The 19,272-nt window shown below is 65.9% G+C and overlaps 5 protein-coding genes across 5 annotated transcripts; 3 read left to right on the top strand and 2 right to left on the bottom strand.

Moving 5' to 3' along the window:
* Positions 1 to 1,583: 1,583 nt before the first annotated feature.
* EMIHUDRAFT_214103 (hypothetical protein) lies at positions 1,584 to 2,312 on the top strand (the record flags this gene model as incomplete). Its single annotated transcript, XM_005764174.1, has 1 exon — positions 1,584 to 2,312. The coding sequence occupies one exon, from the start codon at positions 1,584 to 1,586 to the stop codon at positions 2,310 to 2,312; it is 729 nt and encodes a 242-aa protein (XP_005764231.1).
* A 2,619-nt stretch (positions 2,313 to 4,931) lies between these two features.
* Positions 4,932 to 5,285, top strand: EMIHUDRAFT_214101 (hypothetical protein; the record flags this gene model as incomplete). The annotated part of the gene is made up of 1 exon (XM_005764173.1): positions 4,932 to 5,285. The coding sequence occupies one exon, from the start codon at positions 4,932 to 4,934 to the stop codon at positions 5,283 to 5,285; it is 354 nt and encodes a 117-aa protein (XP_005764230.1).
* A 2,007-nt stretch (positions 5,286 to 7,292) lies between these two features.
* On the bottom strand, positions 7,293 to 8,665 carry EMIHUDRAFT_214099 (hypothetical protein; the record flags this gene model as incomplete). Its single annotated transcript, XM_005764172.1, has 3 exons — positions 7,293 to 7,322; positions 7,535 to 7,730; positions 7,971 to 8,665. The coding sequence occupies 3 exons, from the start codon at positions 8,663 to 8,665 to the stop codon at positions 7,293 to 7,295; spliced, it is 921 nt and encodes a 306-aa protein (XP_005764229.1).
* Positions 8,666 to 8,820: 155 nt separating this feature from the next.
* On the top strand, positions 8,821 to 9,361 carry EMIHUDRAFT_214098 (hypothetical protein; the record flags this gene model as incomplete). The annotated part of the gene is made up of 2 exons (XM_005764171.1): positions 8,821 to 9,116; positions 9,193 to 9,361. 2 exons carry the CDS (start codon positions 8,821 to 8,823, stop codon positions 9,359 to 9,361), a joined length of 465 nt encoding a protein of 154 aa, XP_005764228.1.
* Positions 9,362 to 10,868: 1,507 nt separating this feature from the next.
* Positions 10,869 to 15,344, bottom strand: EMIHUDRAFT_214095 (hypothetical protein; the record flags this gene model as incomplete). Its single annotated transcript, XM_005764170.1, has 7 exons — positions 10,869 to 11,519; positions 11,601 to 12,898; positions 12,994 to 13,161; positions 13,309 to 14,280; positions 14,354 to 14,606; positions 14,727 to 14,765; positions 15,057 to 15,344. The coding sequence occupies 7 exons, from the start codon at positions 15,342 to 15,344 to the stop codon at positions 10,869 to 10,871; spliced, it is 3,669 nt and encodes a 1,222-aa protein (XP_005764227.1).
* Positions 15,345 to 19,272: the final 3,928 nt, after the last annotated feature.

Here is a 19,272-nt window from a genome sequence, read left to right as displayed (position 1 = left end):
CTCTCTCTCTCTCTCTTGCGTGCTCTCTCTCGCTCTTGCCCGCACCTCCCGCCATTCACCAGTGTAAACGTCTCCCTCATCGTTCTTGGCCCTGTCACAGTGGGGCAGAGGGCATTTGGCTGAAGGTGAGGACGGCTATCGCGGGAGGTGACTGTAACTGATGGATGACGTCTGGCAGTGGCGACAGCGACAAGAGCAGAGGTGGCAGCCCCGCGGCCTTTGGCGCCTGCCGCGGCCGTGCGGTTTGCCATCCAGCAGCTCGCCTTCGTACGCGCCATTGGAGTAGTCCTTGTGGAGCCTGCCCCGGCCTTGCGGCATCGAGACGCGCGGCCTGCACAGCCGGTGGCCGACAGGACGCGGTGGGACGCACGAGCGCACGCAAGTCGACACAAGAAATACATCAAATGCGCAAACCGTTTGTGCCGCGTCCCGTGTTCTCGAGGTTCTCGAGGTGGATATCCTTTGGCCGCGTTGGGTAGCGAGGATTGGTGTGACGCGATCCACGCAGGCGTGTTTTCTGGCGGCCGACCGTCTCTCAGTGTGCACGGAGTTGCCCCTTCTCCGTGTGCTGCCCCGAGTTCATTTTAAAAAAAAGGAAAACCGTCCGTGCGATCTTTGTGCAGGGTTCTTTGTGGGTGTGGTCGGCGACTAGCCGGGGTCGTCGTCCTCACGATGGGGACTAGCACTAGCCGTCTTCCACATGGTCCCTCGGGTCCCTGCTGCTCCTAACCTCTTCGTACATCATGGAGGGGGCGCTCCTCCTGGTCAAGGCCTTCCCCGTCTTCATGATCGCCTCGCCTAGCTTTGTCGGCACCCTCTCGGCTTACTGCGCCGCCCGCGCCGCCGACCTGAGCTGGGGCAACCGCCCCGCCGCGTCGCCCGAGGAGCAAGTGAGGCGGCGCCTCGCACTGAAGCTGCCCGACGACGACGCGTTGATGTCGCGATGGCACCGAGGCCACGTGCGACGGATGCATCCTGCTCAACGCGCTGCTCGTCGCCGCTAACCTCGCGCTGATGGCGGCGGCGCCGTGGTTGGTCACGGCCATCGCCTTTGTGCATCCGTCGCCGCGTCTTTGAGGGCGCCATCGAGCTGTGCCTCGTCTTATCGTTCGCATTCCTACTGCAACAGCTGACTGCTCGGGCTCTTTCACGCGTGGACGGCTGCGAAGAACGTGCTGCGCGGTCTCTCACAGCTCGTTCGCCGCAGCCCAAAGGTGGTTCTTGCGCGAGTGGCACCGACGAGAGTGGAGATTCGAGTGGCGCCACGGAGTGGAGACTCTCTGCTGCACTCCAGGCCGCGCCTCCACCGCTTCCGTCGAGGCCGACAGCGACGCGCAGGACGTCACTCGGCCCGCCACCGCCACGCACCTCGAGTGAGCGCCGCTGCTCCCTACAGACCGGCCTATAGGCGTGTCTGAGGATCTTGTGTATTGCCGCAGGAGGTAGACTCTGGGAGAGGCGACTCTGAGGCCTCGAGACGGCAGACGTTCGAGCTCGTCGTGTCGGCTGCCGAGAATTCTTTTCGCCCCAGAATCGAGAGTGCCGCTTGCGCCGCCGCCTCGTCCGCCTCGAGTCGACTGAGCATGCAGCGCTGGCCCATCGGCCTGCTGCTCGACGCCGTCGCCACGCTCGCCGGCACGGGTGGCAAGCAGCTGCTGCGGCACGCAGCGCTCACGGGCAAGCACCGCTACTACGCTCTCGGCCTCATCCTCACGGCGGTCATCGACCCAATCTTTGACGTGGCGGCGTACACGTACGCCGCGCAGTCCATCATCGCCGCCGCCGCCGGCCTCGTCGTGGTGTGGAACGTGCTGCTGGCGCCGTACACGCTCGGCGAGGCGCTCACGCGCGAGCGCAAGCTCGGCTCGGCCCTGATCTTTTCCGGCACACTGCTCGTCGGCGTCAGCGGCAGCCACGCGGAGGTGGAGCGGACTCCGGCGCAGTACCTCTCGCTCTTTGCGCGGCCCGAGGCCTGCGCCTACTACGCCTCCTTCGCGGCCTGGATTGCCGTCTGCGCCGCGCGCCTCTGCCGCGTCGGGGCTGGCAAGGTCGAGCGCGGCTTCCTCGTCGCCGCCGCCGCCGGCTCGCTTGGCGGCAACACCTTCACCACCAAGGCCGCCTCCGAGCTCCTCGCCAGCGGCGCGGCAGACCCGGAGTGCGACGGCTGCCCGTTCCGCTCGCCCGCGTTTTACCTCCTCGCCGGCTGCACGGCGGCGACCGCCTCGACCGCGCTGCTGCTGCTCGGCCTGGTGCGCGCTCTAGACTTCCACACGGTGTGGCACAGCGCGCCGTCGCCACAGCTTGCCACCTGAGGCGGAGGCGTGCACTGACGTGGGTGCCTCGTCTCCCTCGCAGGTGCTGCGCGAGCACGACGCCCTCTTTGCGATCACCGTCTACTCGGGCTTCTACATCCTCTCTGGCGCCCTCCGCGGGAAGGCACGGACGCGCCGTGGACATGTCGTGAGTCATGTCGTGGACGCGGCCCGCCGTAGGCGCCCTCAGCGGCAACTTCGTGATGGACGAGAAGCGCGGCCGCCCGGCCGCCTCGCTCGCCGCCTACTGCGCCTCGGTGGGGGTCGTGCTGCTCGGCCTCGCCGTCCTCGGGCTCGGCGAGCGAGGGGAGGGCGCGGGGGCGGCGGCGGCGCGCAGGCCCAGCTACGAGCCGCTGAGCGACGAGGCGGGCGCTGCCGAGCCGGGCGACGCCGGAGCGGTGCGCGGCGGCAGGGCGGCGCAGCGGGAGTGGAGCGGGGCGAGGCAGACCGCTGGCAGCCTTCCTTGGAGGACATGAGAGCTCGAGAGTGGCGAGAGTGGCGAGAGGTCGATTATGGAAATGTTTCCGTGCTCCCCGCCAAAAAATCCTACGGCTCTAGGGTCTCTAGGACGTAGGAGGTGATATTAGCTGTTATTCATCAACCCCGTTGTGGAGGCTTCCCTGGGACCCTGTTGCGTCAGGCGTCAACCACTGTCTCTTCCCATGCATGCATGCACATGTGCACATGTGCATGTGCAAGCTCGCGAGCTCATGTCATCTGCATCTCAATCAAATCTCAGGGGGCGTCGCCGCGCCTAAGCCCACTACATCAAGAAAAGATTCGTGCGGTCGCCATCGGCGCCACTGCCTCCCACATATTCTCGGCCGGGTCGTACCGCTCCACCGAGCTGAGGCGGGTGTGGCCGGCACCCAACCCACCAACGGCGTACAGCTTGCCCTCGAGCGCCGCCACGGCGTGACTGTACCGTGTCTCCGCCATCGGCGCCACCGCCTCCCACGTGTTCGCTGTCGGGTCGTACCGCTCCACCGAGTGGAGGCGGCCGTCGTCGTTGATGGACCCGCCAACAGCGTATAGCTTGCCGTCGAGCGCCGCCACGGCGTGATTATACCGTGCCGTCGCCATCGGCGCCACCATCTCCCACGCGTTCGTCACGGGATCGTACCGCTCCACCGAGCTGAGGCTGCCGTCGTCTTCGTTCAAGCCGCCCACCGCATACAGCTTGCCATCGAGCACCGCCACGCCGTGAGCCTGCCGCGCCGTCGCCAGCGGCGCCACCGCCTCCCACGCATCCAACGCTGGGTCGTACCGCTCGACTGAACTGAGGGCGCCGTCGTCGTCGTCATTCGCTCCGCCCACAGCATACAGCGTACCATCGAGAACCGCGACAGCGAGATCAAACCGCGCCTCTTCCATCGGCGCCACAGCCTCACTTGATTTCGTAGCAAAGTCGTACCGCTCCACCAGGTTGGAAGATGCGAAGTTCTCGGCCTCACTCAGGCCGCCCGCCGCGTAGAGCTTGCCATCGAGTACCGCCATGCCGACATACCTTCGTGCCGTTCGCATCGGCGCCACAGCCTCCCCCTCCCACTCATTTGTTGACGGGTCGTACCGCTCCAGCGAGCTGAGGAACTCGCCATTGTTGTTGTGGCCGCCGATCACGAGCAGGCGCGGCCTCTCGCGCTTCTTCAGCGTCTCCTTCCAGCCGCGGCGCCACGCGCGGCACGTCCCCTTGACGGCGTGCTCCTTGGTCGGCAGCTGGGCGAGGATGTGCGGGGCGAGGTCCGGCGAGAGGAGGACCTCGGAGAGCACCCACTCGGGCTGCTCCACGAGCCGTGCGGCGTGCTCCTCCGCCACGCGCAGCGCGGCGGCGCTCGCGCCCGCCTGCGCCTCGATGATGGCGCACAGCTGCTCTGGCGAGAGGCCCGCGACGCGGGCGCCGATGCGGTGGGAGGCCATCGGCGCGGCGGGCGGGATTTCTTTTCTTTCTTTTATCATAGAGTTCTTTTGTTTAATTCTTTTAATCCTTGAGCACTTGAGCGCATGGTACGGGACCCCTCTATGCTTAGGAAATTCTTTAGCAAAATCCGAATACCGTCCAGAAACATGTAATCTGCTTTCAACTTTACGGATGTCTTGGCACCAGCTGAAGGCTTGCCCCCGTCCACGGCGCAGATCACATGTTTCTGGACGGTATTCGGATTTTGCTATTTGCTCGTGTGGGGGTATATTGCAGATTTGTCAATGGTACCGCGTCTGCGACGCGGGCGCCTTGCGAGCAGAGCCCTTAGGACACCCTTTATATCTTGCGCGGTCAAAATATAGAATTAATTTTCCGTTTCAGCGGAGTGAAGCTTCGCCGGCATCGCCAAAGTGATACCAACATGCCCCTCTCAGCAGAGCAACAGCGCGAGCGCCGCGCAGTAAAGCGCGCTGCAGAAGAGGCAGCTGGCGTCTTCCGTCGCCGACGCGGCGGTCGGTCGTCTCGCTGCAGGGCATGTGTGGGACGAGCAGACTGGCACAGCCGTGCCGCAGGCGCCTCAGCCTCCAGCGAGCCCATCAGCGGAGGAGGGTGAGGCGAACAAGATGACGCCGATGGAGCGCAAGGCGAAGCGCACGCCGACCAAACAAAGGCGGCGGCGGGCCGCCGCCCAGTTCAGCATGGCGAGCAAGGACACCGAGAAGGTGAGCGAGGACCCCGAGAAGGTGATTGCATCGCTGCTCGATGAGCTCGTGGCCGAGGTGGCGGAAGTTCGCGACGAGGTGGATGAGGGTGAGCTTCAGGAGGAGCTGGAGAAGCTGTTCATTGCGCGTTGCGGCTCGCCTTTGCTCGAGGACACGGGCACACGCGAGGCCCTCGAGCTCGAGCTGCGCGCAGAGGGCTACGGCGCGGCGCGCGGCGACGACGGGCCGCAAGTCTATGGCATGCCGTTCAACGAGCTGCGGCGGCGCATGGCCGACGGTGTGAGGGCGCGCGGCCGGGCGAGGCGCAGATGGCGTGGGATCAGCGCGTGATGCGCGAGCGGCTTGCACGCGGCGTGCCTCTTGGCGACTACCTCGAGGAGCTGCAGCAGCTGCTGAGCGACCCACCGCGCGATTTGATTGCCACCCACGAGCTCGCGAACTATGGCAGCAAGCCCACTGATTGGCGGCCACAGGGTAGAAACATCGCGCCGCCGCCACTGCCGCCGCCGCCGCCGCCGCCGCCGCCAGCTGCATTGCCGCCGCCGCCACCCACCAATGACCCGTGCCGCTGCACATCTTGCGGCCACATCCTACCTGTTTGGAAGTGCAATGTTGGATGTGAATGCCTCTATTCTGACCGGCAGGCGCTGCAGCTTCACAAGGCCTATGATTGCTCGCCGGCGTGCACACCGCGCTGGTCGCAATCACTGGTTAATGGTCTAGAGTGTATGCTGCTGGGCGGGGCGTCTCCTGTGGGCGAGAGCCGAGACTCGTAACGGCGAGAGGGGAGAGAGCAGGGCAAAACGCTTCAGCACAGGGACACGGCGCCGTGTGGTTCACTGCGCAAAAGCTTTTGTGTTTCGATCAGAGAGACGATGTTTATCACAGAAGTCATGTGGCGCACCCTCCCAACTAGTCCTGCCCACAGGGAGGGCGGCGCCGCCGGGGCCTCCGCCGGCGCCTCCGCCCGCGCCCCCTCCGCCCCCGCCGGCGCCGGCGGCGCCTCCGCCCGCGCCCCCTCCGCCCCCGCCGGCGCCGGCGCTGCCACCGGCTCCGCCGCCGCCGCCGCCGCCTGCGGCATTGCCGCCGGACCCGGCTCCGCCGCCTCCGGCTCCGCCTCCACCGCAGCCGCAGCACGCGCCTTCGCCGAGAGTCGGAGGTAGCTGTAGTCGGTGTCCGAAGCGACGGTCGACCCCCCAGAGCCTCCGCCTCCGCCGCCGCCGCCTCCCCCTCGGCGGCTGCCTCAGGTGCCGCCGTACCCGAGCCCGGCTCGGCCGCCGCCGCGCCGCTCGCCGCCGCGCCATCCCGCTGCGCACAGGCCTCCGGGAGGATAGCGGCTGGCGCGTCAGCTGCAGGTACGAGCACCGCCGCCTCGCCGATCGCCCCCGCCTCTGCAGGCTCCTTTGCCGGCGCGCCGCCAGGCGGCACCCGCCCGAGCCCATCCGCCTCGGCCGCGATCACAGCCTGCTCGGCCGCCTGGTCCGGGCGAGGCGAGCGCCCGCCAGACTGCGGCGAGTCCGCACCGCGTGCACCAGCGACGCGAAGATTCGCTGCCACTGCTGCTGCTGTTGCATGGGCGGCGAGAAGCGCCGTGTTTGCGGCGTCTGTCGCGGAGGAGGGAGGGCGGTCCGGCGGCGATGGGAAAGGACGGCGTGGCGGCGCCGCAAGCGCGTTCGGTCGCGCGCGCCCCGAGGCCACCGTCGTGGGTGCAGCGTGCGTGCCTGACTGAACTGCTGGGCTCGCGCTTTGCCCGATGCGCAGCGGCGGGTCGACGTGGCTACTGCCGGCCCGCAGCTTCTTCATCGGCGGCGCGGGGCTCGCGGCTGCAGCATGGAACCCGACCAGTGCGTGCCCACGCTTGCTCTGCCCTTTCCACAACGTCATTGCGACGTCGGCGTTGCCCCCCACAGTTGCCGCCACCGTTGCTGCTCTGCCCGACTTCTTCGCGGGCACTTTTGGGGGAACCCTTCTGTGAAGAGGGCCTGTCTAGACAGCTGTCTAGACAGCTGTCAAGACAAAACTACAAGTTCAAACTTCAAGTTCTCAAGTTCTCTTAGTTCTGCTGTCTAGACGCACCCCCCCCCCCCTTCACTGGCAAGTAAAGAAAGCGGCATGTGGATGGATCTTGGGTGGGTGGGTGGGTGGGGAGTGGCCTCGGCATCGCCAGGGGTGCTGTCAGGGGTCGTCCAGCCACGAGACTACGAGACTTTACTGTGAATAGTGGAGCCATGTGCCACTGTCTGGACGCCGCTGTCTGGACGCTGTCTGGACGCTGTCCGGACGCTGTCTGGACAGGCTCAGAGGACTGTCTAGACAGGTGCGGGAGCTCCACACAGGTTATTTTTCACTAAAGAGCTCCGCTAAGGCCTAAGCACGGCGCCCCACGAGCGCGCGCGAGCAGGAGGGGGGAAGGAGGCGGGCCGCCGCCGCTGCTCTCCCAGAATGGAGGTTTTTTGTTGTTTTGAGGTGCCACGAGGAGTCGTCCGCCGGGGCCGTGGGCGAAGATGGTTGTGAGTGTAAACAGAGTCTGGTCAATGCACATCGAACAACACCAACAATCCAGGTCGTCCCGCCGGCACCACGAGCGCGCCGCTGCAGCGCAGGTTGAGTAGGCGCAGAGTCGGGCAGCCGCCGAGGGCGCCCACGTCCACCACGGCTCGACACTTGTTGAGGTGGAGCTGCCGCAGCGCGTGGCACTCGGCGAGGCAGCCGACGGCGCTCAGCTTTGAGCATCCCGTGAGGTAGAGGGTGTCGAGAGCGCGGCAGCCCACGAGCCTAGATGGGGGAATGCAGGGGGCGGATGCGTTGAATAGTGCATGATGCAGTGAAACTCAGACCCTGGCATGAATGCAGTGAATGCAAATGCAGTGAATCATGCAATGAATGCACTATTCCCAGGGTCTGAGTTTCACTATTCAACGTGAGATCTCGCATTCCCCATCTAGGCCCACGAGCGGGGCGACATCGCTCAGGCTGGCGCAGCCGGTGAGCGTGAGAGTCTTGAGCTTTGGGCACTCGCAGAGCATCGAGACGTCGCTGACGAGCGTGCAGCTCAGGTCGAGCGACTCGAGTGCCAAAAGGGCGCGCAGCGGCGAGACGACACGCAGCGAGCGGCAGCCCCGCAGCGACAGGCTGCGGAGGCCATGGCACGCCGCCCGGCCCGCGCTCACCAGCGGCTCGACGTCGACCAGCGCCTCGCACCCGCGCAGGTCGAGGCTCTCGAGCCGCGCGCAGCAGGCGAGAGGGCCCAGCGAGGTGAGGGGCGCAGGGCCGTACAGGCACAGGTGCGTCAGCGGACGGCACGCCGCGAGCGGGCTCAAGTCGTCGGCCAGGGCGACGGACACGCCCTTGAGCAGCCGCAGCGTCTGGAGAGAGCGCGCCCTCTCCGCGCCGGCCAGGGAGCGGATCGACGAGGCCGGCCCGCGCACGGTGAGAGCTCGAAGGCCGGGCACCAAGAGGAGGGCGTCGAAAGCCTCCTGCGTGCACCGGTCAACATCGACGGAGACGAGCTGAAAGCGCGCGGCGTTCAGAGCGATGAATTGCAGCAGCCGTGGCGCAGGCGAGGGGCGGGCACTCAGGTCGAGCTCGAGGTTTTGCAGCGTGGCTCGAAGCACCCGGCAGCAGGACACGAGCCGCATCAGCTCGTTCGCCTGCAGGTTCTGGCCGCTGGCGACCATGATGGGGACAACCTCCTGGAGGAGAGCCAGCATGGCTCCCGCTGAAGAGAGAGATAACACACTCCGCGCCGCCACGGGTCGTGAAATCCTTTCGTGTCGATTGGTGGCTGGCGTGCACAGGCGCCGATTTCTTTTTTGAAAGAAGAATGGGGCCCCTCTTCTTCTGAAAGAAAAGAAATACAGGTGCCATGGAGGCTGGCGAGAGAGACTGCGCCGGCGGCTTCCACTCCACCTCGCTCATGAAGGCGGCAAGGAATGACCAGCCGGAGCTCGTGGAGAAGGCGCTCGAGTGCACCGCCAACAATATAGACGCAGTCGGCAGTGACGGACGCACGGCCCTGATGATCGCTGCCGCGTTGGGCCACCTGAGGGTCGTGCGAGCACTGTGCAACGCCGGAGCCGACCTCAACCTCGTCGATGGTAACGGCCGCTCTGCGCTCGACGCCGCTATTCGCAGCGAGCATGCCGAGATTGCGGCGCTCCTGTGCGTGCAGCCCGCTGCCACACCCTGCCAGCACACCATGCCGACACGCCCGTTCGCTTGCCTGCTCGGACTGCAGGAGCAAAGAGGCTGCATCTCGAGAAGCGCTTTGGGCGGCCATCAACGGGGTGTCGGGCGAACAGAAGCCGATGGACGCGGGGCCACCGGCCATGCCGGCTGGGCTGGCCGAAATGCTGGCGCAGGCCGGGGGCAGCATGCCGCCCGCGTCGCGAGAGGCGCCGTTTTAAGACGAGAGAGTCTCGGTGTGAAGTCGAGTGAACTCTTGCAGCTCGAGCCTCGAGCGCAGAGACCTGGGGTCTACGAGATTACTATTCGCACGCACGGGGCACGGGAAGGCATTAGAACACAGGGGAGGACGGAGCGACGGACAGCTCTACAGCTGAGGACGGAGGTCGGAGCCAGTCCCGTGCCCAGTGTCGTACTAGGGACTTGTTGTAATTTTTTTCTGCCCCAAATACGCGCTCGCTCGCTTGCGCATAAAAGAATTTTTGCACGCAGAATTTTTCGCTGTCTTGACGCGGGCAGAAATGAGCAAAGAGCGTCGATTAAGGGTCGAGAGGTCCACGCCCGCGCGCCGTGCCGCCGGGTCGAGGAGGGAGACATAGCCGCGGCCGCCCTCCGCCCTTTGCGGGGCCGTGCGTGCCGGACATGAGCGAGGCCGGAGTCGCTGCTGACGTCGACTGGAGCAAGCCTGCACGAACGGCCGTGCGGCTCGTGCGGCCCATCCATCGCGAATTGGGTGCCACCACACGCTCCGGAGCGCTAGCTGACGCCCGCCGACCGGCCCTCCAGCCAGAGGCGCGAAGGGCACCCGCCGTGCTCGTCCAGCGCCGCTGTGACATCGCCATGCGAAGCACCCAAGGTGCGGCGGGCGGCGGCGAGGGAGATGCGGTCTTGACGCGGGCAGAAATGAGCAAAGAGCGTCGATTAAGGGTCGAGAGGTCCACGCCCGCGCGCCGTGCCGCCGGGTCGAGGAGGGAGACATAGCCGCGGCCGCCCTTCGCCCTTTGCGGGGCCGTGCGTGCCGGACATGAGCGAGGCCGGCGTCGCTGCTGACGTCGACTGGAGCAAGCCTGCACGAACGGCCGTGCGGCTCGTGCGGCCCATCCATCGTGAGTTGGGTGCCACCACACGCTCCGGAGCGCTAGCTGACGCCCGCCGACCGCCACTCCAGCCAGAGGCGCGAAGGGCACCCGCCGTGCTCGTCCAGCGCCGCTGTGACATCGCCATGCGAAGCACCCAAGGTGCGGCGGGCGGCGGCGAGGGAGATGCGGTCTTGACGCGGGCAGAAATGAGCAAAGAGCGTCGATTAAGGGGTCGAGAGGTCCACGCCCGCGCGCCGTGCCGCCGGGTCGAGGAGGGAGACATAGCCGCGGCCGCCCTCCGCCCTTTGCGGGGCCGTGCGTGCCGGACATGAGCGAGGCCGGCGTCGCTGCTGACGTCGACTGGAGGAAGCCGGCACGAACGGCCGTGCGGCTCGTGCGGCCCATCCATCGCGAACTGGGTGCCACCACACGCTCCGGAGCGCTACCAGGCGCCCGCTAACCGGCCCCTCAGCCAGAGGCACGAAGGGCACCCGCCGCGCTCGTCCAGCGCCGACACGCAAAGCCGAGATATAGCCATGATATAGCCGAGGAGTTGCGGCCGAGATATCGCCGAGATATCGCCGAGATGTAGCCGAGACATTGCCGAGGTTTAACTGTGATGTGCTCGAGGGAGATTGCCATGGTGTCACTACTGCTCGTGGCAGGGCGGCACGTACTCTGGGTCGGTGTGGAAGCGTCGGATCAGCATCTTGTTGTACGCGAGCATGTACACCCTCAGCAGCCGCCGCTTTGGCCGGTAGGACTCCCCCTCCTTGGACGGGCGGATGCCAGACAGACCGAGGAGAACCTTGATCTGATCTAGCGACGCAACCTTCCAGTGCGGTATGAAGAAGCCCTTCACGAGCGCCATGCCGTTGTGCAGCGGCGCGTGGAGGTGGTCTGGCATGGCCAGCATGGAGAAGAAGCGGACGGCAGCGCGCGCAGCTTGCTCGCTCTCGAACTTTGCCGAGCGAGGGTCGCGCACGTCGAGGGTAGCACGGTATAGGGCCTGCCGAGCGCGCCGCAACAGGCCGAGGGTGACCTTTTCCGTGCCAACGTCGCCCTGATGAAAGATTCGATGGCCGTCGCCCTCTGGTAGCCGGTTGAAGTAGCCGGGGTACGTTTGGTTGTGCCGCAGCCCCTCCTCGATGACGACGGCCGCCTGCCCTTCTGAGGAGAGGGAGTCCTCGGCGACCGGCGCGGTGGGGAAGACGTGGTCGACTCGAAGCTCGGACTTGTCGTCGGTCCACTGCGGCCAGTGCACGCTCTTGCTGTACGAGAGGAGGCCCTCGGCCGGGCCCTCCTCAAAGGTGCCTGGAGGCGCGCCGGCCGGCCGCCGCCCAAACCTGCGCGGCCGCCACGGCAAGACGCGCGTCGACACGTTGTCGAGCGCGCCGTGGTCGAAGATGAGGAGCTGCATGGTCCCGGCCCACTCCTCGTGAATGGCGTGTTCGAGCATCTCGGCCTCGGATTGGTGCGTTAGCATCGTTGGCGCCTCGGACAGGTTGACTGCTGTGGGTGCCAGCAGGACCGCGTGGGTGACCGTGCCGTCATAGGGTGTGAGTTCGAGGGAATCGTACAAGCCGCGGTCGTCGGGCAGGCGGAGGCGAAGATGCGTGCTTGACAGCTCGCCGCGGCCGCGCCGCGGCACGACGACGTGGCGAAACGAGCCGGCGGAACCGTCGTTGGTGACGAGGAACCTGCCAACCTTCCGGCTGAGCTCGCGGCCGCTTGCGTCGCGGCCACCGAACGGGTGCATGTGCCACTCGCCTAGCGCTGTCCAGGAGCACAAGTTGATGCGCTCAGTGAGGCCGACGCCTGGCGCCACCATGTTCCAGAAGGAAGCGTTGTCCGACGACTGCACCACGTCCAGCTCGGCACGGGCGGCCACCGCGCGGTCGCTGTACCTTAGTCGCACGGCTCGCAAGCGCAGCCACGGCTTCTCAGCACCTCGCGGAGCCGACCAACGCATGCGGCTGCGCAATGAGGCAAGGCGGTCCGGCTCGTGCATGAAGCGCGAGAGCAGGCGGAAGAGCTGCTTGAGGTTGGGCATCGTGGCCTGGTTGCCGATCATCTGGTTGAAAGCAAGCACAAACAGAGCCTCTGCCAGCCGGCGGGACCGGTCGCGCCAGCCCCGGCTGCGAGCGTCAGCGTCGGTGGAGCACTCCTCCTCGTCCGCTTCCTCCTCAGCCTCGCCATCGTCGGCCATGGTGCCGCCTGCAGGCGCAGCCTCTATGCCAAGCGCGTCGCGCAACGGTCCGAGCGCAAAAGCGCGGACGCGGCACTCGACCGTGCGGACACGGAAAGCACGGAGCGGGGCAGAGAGGACGTAGCCCTGGCGGCACTTCCGCACGACTAAGGCGACGTCGCTGACGAGCTCGTCGTCGACGCCTGGCTGCGATCGCAAGCTCTGCAAGGCCGCCTCGGCCGCGTCGGCGTCGGGCGAGGAGCCGCGAAGGTGCTCGACTGCGGCGAGGGCACTAAGGTGGCCTCGCAGCGCCACAAATTCGGCCTCGTCTTCTGCAGCGAGCTGCTCGTCTGTCGCCCCGTGGGCGCGCTCGAGCTTGGTGCGATGGTCGTCGATTACTGCAGCGGCGGCATGGCCGCGCCCGGCCCGCTGCACACGCACGAGAAGAGATGGCTCCTCCGCGGAGAGGGCGCCAAAAGCGGCCTCGACATCTGAGCGCGCGGGTGAGTAAGCGTGAGAGAGGTAACGGAGCGGCGAGAGTGGGAGGAGGAGAGTGGGAGTAGTAGGGCTGGCGAGGTGGATGCACCGTGCGGTGGGTCCTCGCCGCCGTCCTCGACTGCTTCGCGCAGAGCCTCGGCGCATCGAGGGCAGAGCGCAGTGCCGGCCGGCACTGGGAGAGGAGGGCGGATCGGCGCGAACGCGGCCGTACAGCAATCCTCATGGACGGGCACGCTCTCGCACTGCTGGCACATCACTAGGCGAAGGTCTGGGCGATGCTGCCTGCAGTGGTGGCAGAGAGGCAGGGTAGCGGTGCCACTCGGGCTGCCAGTGCCACCGGCGCCGACACCACCACCGCTGCCGCTCGGACCGGCACCACTGGCAGCAGCGGCACCACGAGCACCTAGCCCGAAGCCAGCAGCGAACTGCAAGAGGCCGAGGGCAGCGGCGGCGGCTGGGTGCTGAGTCGGCTGGGTGCCGTCACTGCCGGTGCCGGTGCCACAGGGTGACACTGCCTCTGCAACAACCGTGAGGGGCGCCAGCGTCGAGAGCAGCTGCGTCGCAGCAGCATCACTCGCAGCATCGCTCCCACCGGCCGCTCCTCTGCTGGTGCGCTCCTTCTTCTTTGCTGCCGCCGCCACTCTGAGGTCCTCGAGCCGCGACCCTGTTGCGGGCTTGCCGCGCCTGCCGGCCGCCTTTTGCTTCGCCTTCTCGCGGCGCAAGTAGCCGAGCGGGTTGCGTGGAGTCAGCTTTAAGCACCAGGTGACCTGCAGAAAGTCGGCCACCACTGGCGCCTCCTCAACGAGCACCTTCACGACCGCATCGAGCGCGTGGTCGTCGCCGAGCGGGTCTCCCGGAGAGGAGTCCAGGATCAGGCCCACTACGCCTTCCAGCTTGCCGAGGACGCGTTGCACCTGCGTCTGCAGGTGCGGAGAGCGCAGCAGACGAGAAGTCTGCTTGGACCACAGCTTCTCGTCCCCAACACCTTCACTGGGGTCCACATCTCGCAGCACCTTTGCGACAGCGCCATGCAGGTACCGCAGCTCGGCGAGGCAGCGCGCTGCCTGCTGGTCCGGCGGCAGCTGCTCGAGCATTGTGTGCATGTGCAGCCGGGCCTCATCATACAGCTCGAGCTGCGCAATCGAGGAGTACGTAGCACCAGTGGACCGGCGGAGGCCCGGCGTGATGAGCGTCGACGGCGAGGTAGCGCCGTGCCGGCGACGCGAGGGCACGGGCCCGCCCCGCTCAACCTCCAGCTCGAGCTCTGCGCCCGCCTCATCCGTGCAGAACTCCCACGCACCTGGCGGTGCGCCTGCTTCGCCGCCACGTCCACCTGGCGGCTTGATGAAGGTGGGTGCTGCAGCGACACCGCTCCCTGACGCGAGGATGGGGCGGCATCTCAAGAGCTGGGGGGCGGTCGCCTGGGAGCTAAGAGCGGGTAGCACCACCGGGCGTCAAGCAAGCAGTCTCTGCCGCGTGCGACGCGACAGCAGCCAACTGCTCGAAGCGCACTGTGGAGGATAGGGAGGAGAAGCGCGGCGAGTAGAACAGCTGCGTTAGGTATGCGGTGGTGATACCCTCCCGAGGCGGGGCTTCTCCATGCTGGCTCGCACGCTCGGCGCGACGCTCGGCGCGACGCTCCTGTTGCAGTTGGGCCAGCTGCCAGGTGCCGTATGAGGACGGCACGGCGGTTTTGCTTGCCTCGTCTCCGCAGCCCTCTCCCCGCCCATCGACTTCCTCCTCCTGCTCCTCCTCCTCCTCCTCCTCCTTCTCCATCTCCTCGTCGCTCTCAGCCGCAGGTGATGGCGGAGGTGACGCCACCTCGTGGACTGCGGCCTCGCGCGCCTCCACCTCCTCTGCCTCGCGCGCGCCGCACTCGAGGCGGAGGAGAAGACGGGCAATGGCGTAGTGACCGCTCACGCACGCGGCAAACAGCGGAGTGGCGCAGTGGCCGTCTGTCACTGTGGAGCTAGCGCTGCAGTGGCCGCCTGTCGCGGTCGAGCTTGCCTCCATCTCGGCAGCAATCTCGTTGGAAACTCGCTCGACGAGTGCTCGATCGGGACCGCTCATGTCGAAACGTACGCGTTTGGGCGGTTTGGCAACGGCAGCTCGGACAGACGCGGACGAGCAGCAAAGGAACTCGACTCGCACTGCCGGCTCTCCGAAGCCACCATGCTCAATCATCAAGGAGAGCAGCTCCTGCGACGAGTGGAGGCCGTCGAGGAGCATGTCGTTTGAGAGGCCGAGCAGCCCGTCAGCGATCTCACCCGGCGTCTTGATCTCGCGGCCGCGGCGCCACTGTGCGGCTGGGAGCTTGGCGACGGCGTCGCGGAGGAGCCTCCACAGGATCTTGTCGCGGCGTTCGTCAGGTGCCTCGAGGAGCTCCGCCTCAAGGGCGGTGCGTGAGGCGACGGACGCCTCCACCTCCTCCAACGACATCGCTTTGACACGCGCGTACGCCTGCGAACCGTCCGCCCGCCGGCGTGGTGCTTGGCGAAACGGACGTGCGGTGTCCGCGGAAAAAAGAAAACAGAGCTCTCTGCTCTCCACCTCGCCTTTTCTGTCGCTCTCCTGGCCCAGGCCCATCAGTAGCAAGCCTGAGGTGTCTGAAACCGCACTTATGTCGGGTCTTCAAGCTCAAACACCCGCTCATAACTACCCACAACGGGCCCTCACACGCACGTTACAGATCACAGACGCCACCGAGCCCGCCGCCCGGACGCGCGAGTACGCACCGCCGCGCGTGCCGTCGCCGTGAGTAAGGGAGCGAGCACGCGTGTGTGCGGCGCGCCTTCGGCCGGTCGCCCTCGCCGCCGCCACAGCGCTGCCATGGCGGCAGCAGCCTCGGCGCCGCCGCCCGCCGGCGCGTGCACAGCCGTGCCACCGAACCCGCCGCCCGGACGCGCGGGTACGCACCGCCGCGCGTGCCGTCGCCGTCGAGCGAACGGCGCGGTGCCGGTCGTCACAGCGCGCGAGCAAGCGTGGCGCTCCTTCTGCTGCAGGCGCGGCGGGTAGCGCCCGCTGCGACGCCTCGCAGGCTGAGCCTCGGCGGCGTCGAGGTCGGTCGCGCTCACTCCCGCGGGCGCGGCGGTCGCCACCGATCCGGACGCGGCCATGGCGGCCCTCGCGGCCGGCGCGCACGCCGCTGAGCCTGCTGGAGTGCCACTCGAGCGGCGAGGCGAGTCATGAGCGAGGGAGGTGCCTTACCAGCGGACTTGCCGAGCGGAGCTGGTCGTCGCCCCGCGGCATGCTGGCGCATCGGTACCTACTCGCTAGGGCTGCACAGTTTTGAGCGACACATCGAGCAGGGAGGAGAAGCGCGGGCTCCGCCTAGCGCAGTCACTCTGTCATTCGAACACCAGCACCACCGCGGGCGGTGCTTCGGGCGGCGCGACGCCACCTGCCGCCGGGGCCGGGCGGGAGGGTATGAGAGCTGGCCCACGACGCGTTTTCAGCCAGTAGATGCACGCGGGGGGCGCTCACGGGCGGCCGGGAGAGGCGAAAACGCTCTGGGGCGCAGATCGCACTGTGGGTTCTACAAGCGGGCCCACGGTTCCCTGGGGTCGCCTCGTGAATAAACGAGTATATACAGCGGTGGTAAACTTCTCCACACACACGAGGTGGTGCTGGTGCGGCACTGGTGGGGCAAGGGGGGCGACCCTCGCGTCTCGTCTAACGTGTAACGACAGAGAAGGGTATGGGAGCGTTTCCTCTCTGCCGAAGCGCGCTCAGCCTCAGGCTCGCCGTCATGGCCAATGCAGACGCAAAGCGTCTTGTCATCTCCCGCAACTCATCAAATGAGCTGGCCACAAGCTGCTCTGGGGCCGGCGAAGAGGTTGGGTCATATATGGCCAGGGCGGAGGCCTGGGCGCTGCAGCGTGGAGCGGAGTGTTCTCCCAGAGGCTGGAACGCTGGATCTACACTCAAAAGGCCCAAACCCGAACCTATTAGGGTTAGGGTTAGGGTTAGGGTTAGGGTTAGGGTTAGGGTTAGGGTTAGGGTTAGGGTTAGGGCTAGGGTTAGGGCTAGGGTTAGGGTTGGGGTTAGGGTTAGGGTTAGGGTTAGGGTTAGGGTTACTCATAACGGCCGCGACAAGACTTTGACTTGCGACGCGTCACTGTATGCCGAGAGGGGTATCCCGTGGTTTGAGCTGCCGCGCCGGTACAACCTGTGGATGCTCGCGCAGGAGGCGGAGCTGCGCGAGGCGCTGGTGTGGCACGAAATCCAAGGCGCGTTGCACTATTTCAAGAACCACGCGTTCTGTTGGCAAGAACTCCGTCGGCTCGATAAGCGCGCGGAAGGGGCGCTGCGGCAAAACTGGTCACAACCTGCGCGGGTGAAACGACGAAGAATGTTGAGTCCTCTCTCTTTGTCTTACCATTATACCGGCGTACGCTTTATGTTTGTTGTTTCTTGTATTTGAGCACACTGTGGTGCACACACGGGAGAGTGACAGTGAGATACGCATACGGCCCTTATGGTGTGGTACGCACCCGCACCCGTCGTTCTTTCGCGGACGTGCTCAAGGCGCTAAGATGGACGCCACCGAAGTCAAGTAGGCGGACACTCGCCCACACCGCAGAGTGCGAAGCCCAGGCGCTCGCTGTACGCGCCATTGCTGGGGCGACGAAGAGGTGCGCAGGAAGAAGGGAGAGCGACGAGGAATGGGAGGCGATGGAGCAACTGCTAGCTGGACGACTACCCGAGCCGAGTGTGATGGACCAGGACCCGCCAGAAGACATCATGAGGGAGCATGACACACGGGTGGTGACTTCACTCAAGGCACTGCAGCAGACGGCGGCATCAATAATCAAAGTACGGGAAGGGAAGAGGAAGGGACTCGAGGCGGAGAGGAAGGAACGAGTAGCCGCGGAAACAGAACGCCTGAGAGAGGGACAGAAGGAAAGGAAGGAGAGGATACGAGAAATGGAGTGGGCGGCGAATGCGTGTATTTGCTGGCGACGGAGGCGACATCGACAACGTGATGCCGAGGAGAAGGAAAGGGAAGAGGCAGAGAGACGCCTCGAAGCGGGGAGAGGCAGAACGACGAGAGCGATGGGGATGACACTCAAAACGACCCACTGCGAGCTCGAAGGCGAAGGCCAGCGCAGGAAACGCGGTGATAGGAACGACGATGCGGCGAGCGCCGGAGGGAAGCGACGACAGCGAGGGGACGAGGACGGCGAGCAGAGAGGAGAACAGACGGCGAGCGGCGCACGCGAGGGCGACCACGCAGGAGAAAACAGACGGGACGAGGGGAAGGAAACGCGGCCCGCCAGGAAGCGAAGGCAGACGGCAAGATACGTCGCCGGACCAGCGACAGGAAGCGCAGGGAAACAAAAAGAACAAGACCAGGAGCATGGAGACGAGGGAAGGCGCGAGGCGCTCCGCCGACAAGCAGCAGAGGCGGCGGCGAAAGTAACGACGGCCATGCTAACGACGGGCGGCACGGTGGAAGGGGCGAAGGTAGGCCCCTCTAGCATAGCGGAAGGGGAACTCGGCCTACTGGCGACGAGGATGCTAGAGAAATTTGAGGTGTGTAGCATCTACACTGGGGAGATCTTCCGGACAGGAACGGCGCAGCCACCAGAGACAGTACCAGACGAACTATCACGACACACGGCAGCAGGGGGGACGCAGCTGGATGGAAGTGACGACGAGAGCGGGGACGACTTTGACAGCGTCGCGGCGCGGTGTAACTTCGACTGGCCTGCAGCATCGAATGAGCCGAAACGAGGCACGAGGGCGACGCACTTCGTACGCTACGAGGAGATACAATTAGGCAAGGCAGCTGCGCAGGTGATGGTCCTGTTTGCAGAGAGGGGAGTCAAGGAAGGCCAAGAAATCACATGGTCATATGGGGACTCATACAAGAGCCACCGCAAGGAGATGGGATACAGGGCGGGGACCAGGGCGGATCCGAACGCAATAACACCCCAGCAAGCGCGGACGGCATTCGCGAGATACTGCAAAAAGATAGACGTGACGAAGGAGGAGCTAGCGTGGAACTTTGGATGCATATCGGCAAGCCAAAATAACGAGCAGGAGGCTGTCCTGGTGCGTGAGCTAATCCTGAGCAACAATAAACGACTGTACCACGGAGCACAGAGCGCAGCAGACAGGACGGCGGCGACGGCGGACATGGCAGAGACGAGTGTGAAACAAAGGGCGGCGGGCATGGAGGGCGGTAGCGACGGGGATGGTGAGGGTGACGGTGGCGAGGGAGAGGAAGGGGGTCCATTAACACCAGACAGCGAGAGGGGCAGGGAGGAAAGGGGGAGAGAGGAAGCCAACGCGACGTGCGCAGAGGATGAGGATATAAACTGGGACGACGCAGCGGAGGGGATAGGCGAGGGAATCGAGGGAC

This window comes from Emiliania huxleyi (genome assembly GCF_000372725.1).
Source record: "Emiliania huxleyi CCMP1516 unplaced genomic scaffold EMIHUscaffold_60, whole genome shotgun sequence".
Taxonomy (NCBI): domain Eukaryota; phylum Haptophyta; order Isochrysidales; family Noelaerhabdaceae; genus Emiliania; species Emiliania huxleyi.
Note: the sequence above shows the minus strand (reverse complement) of the source record. Positions and strands in the feature narration are given on the sequence as shown.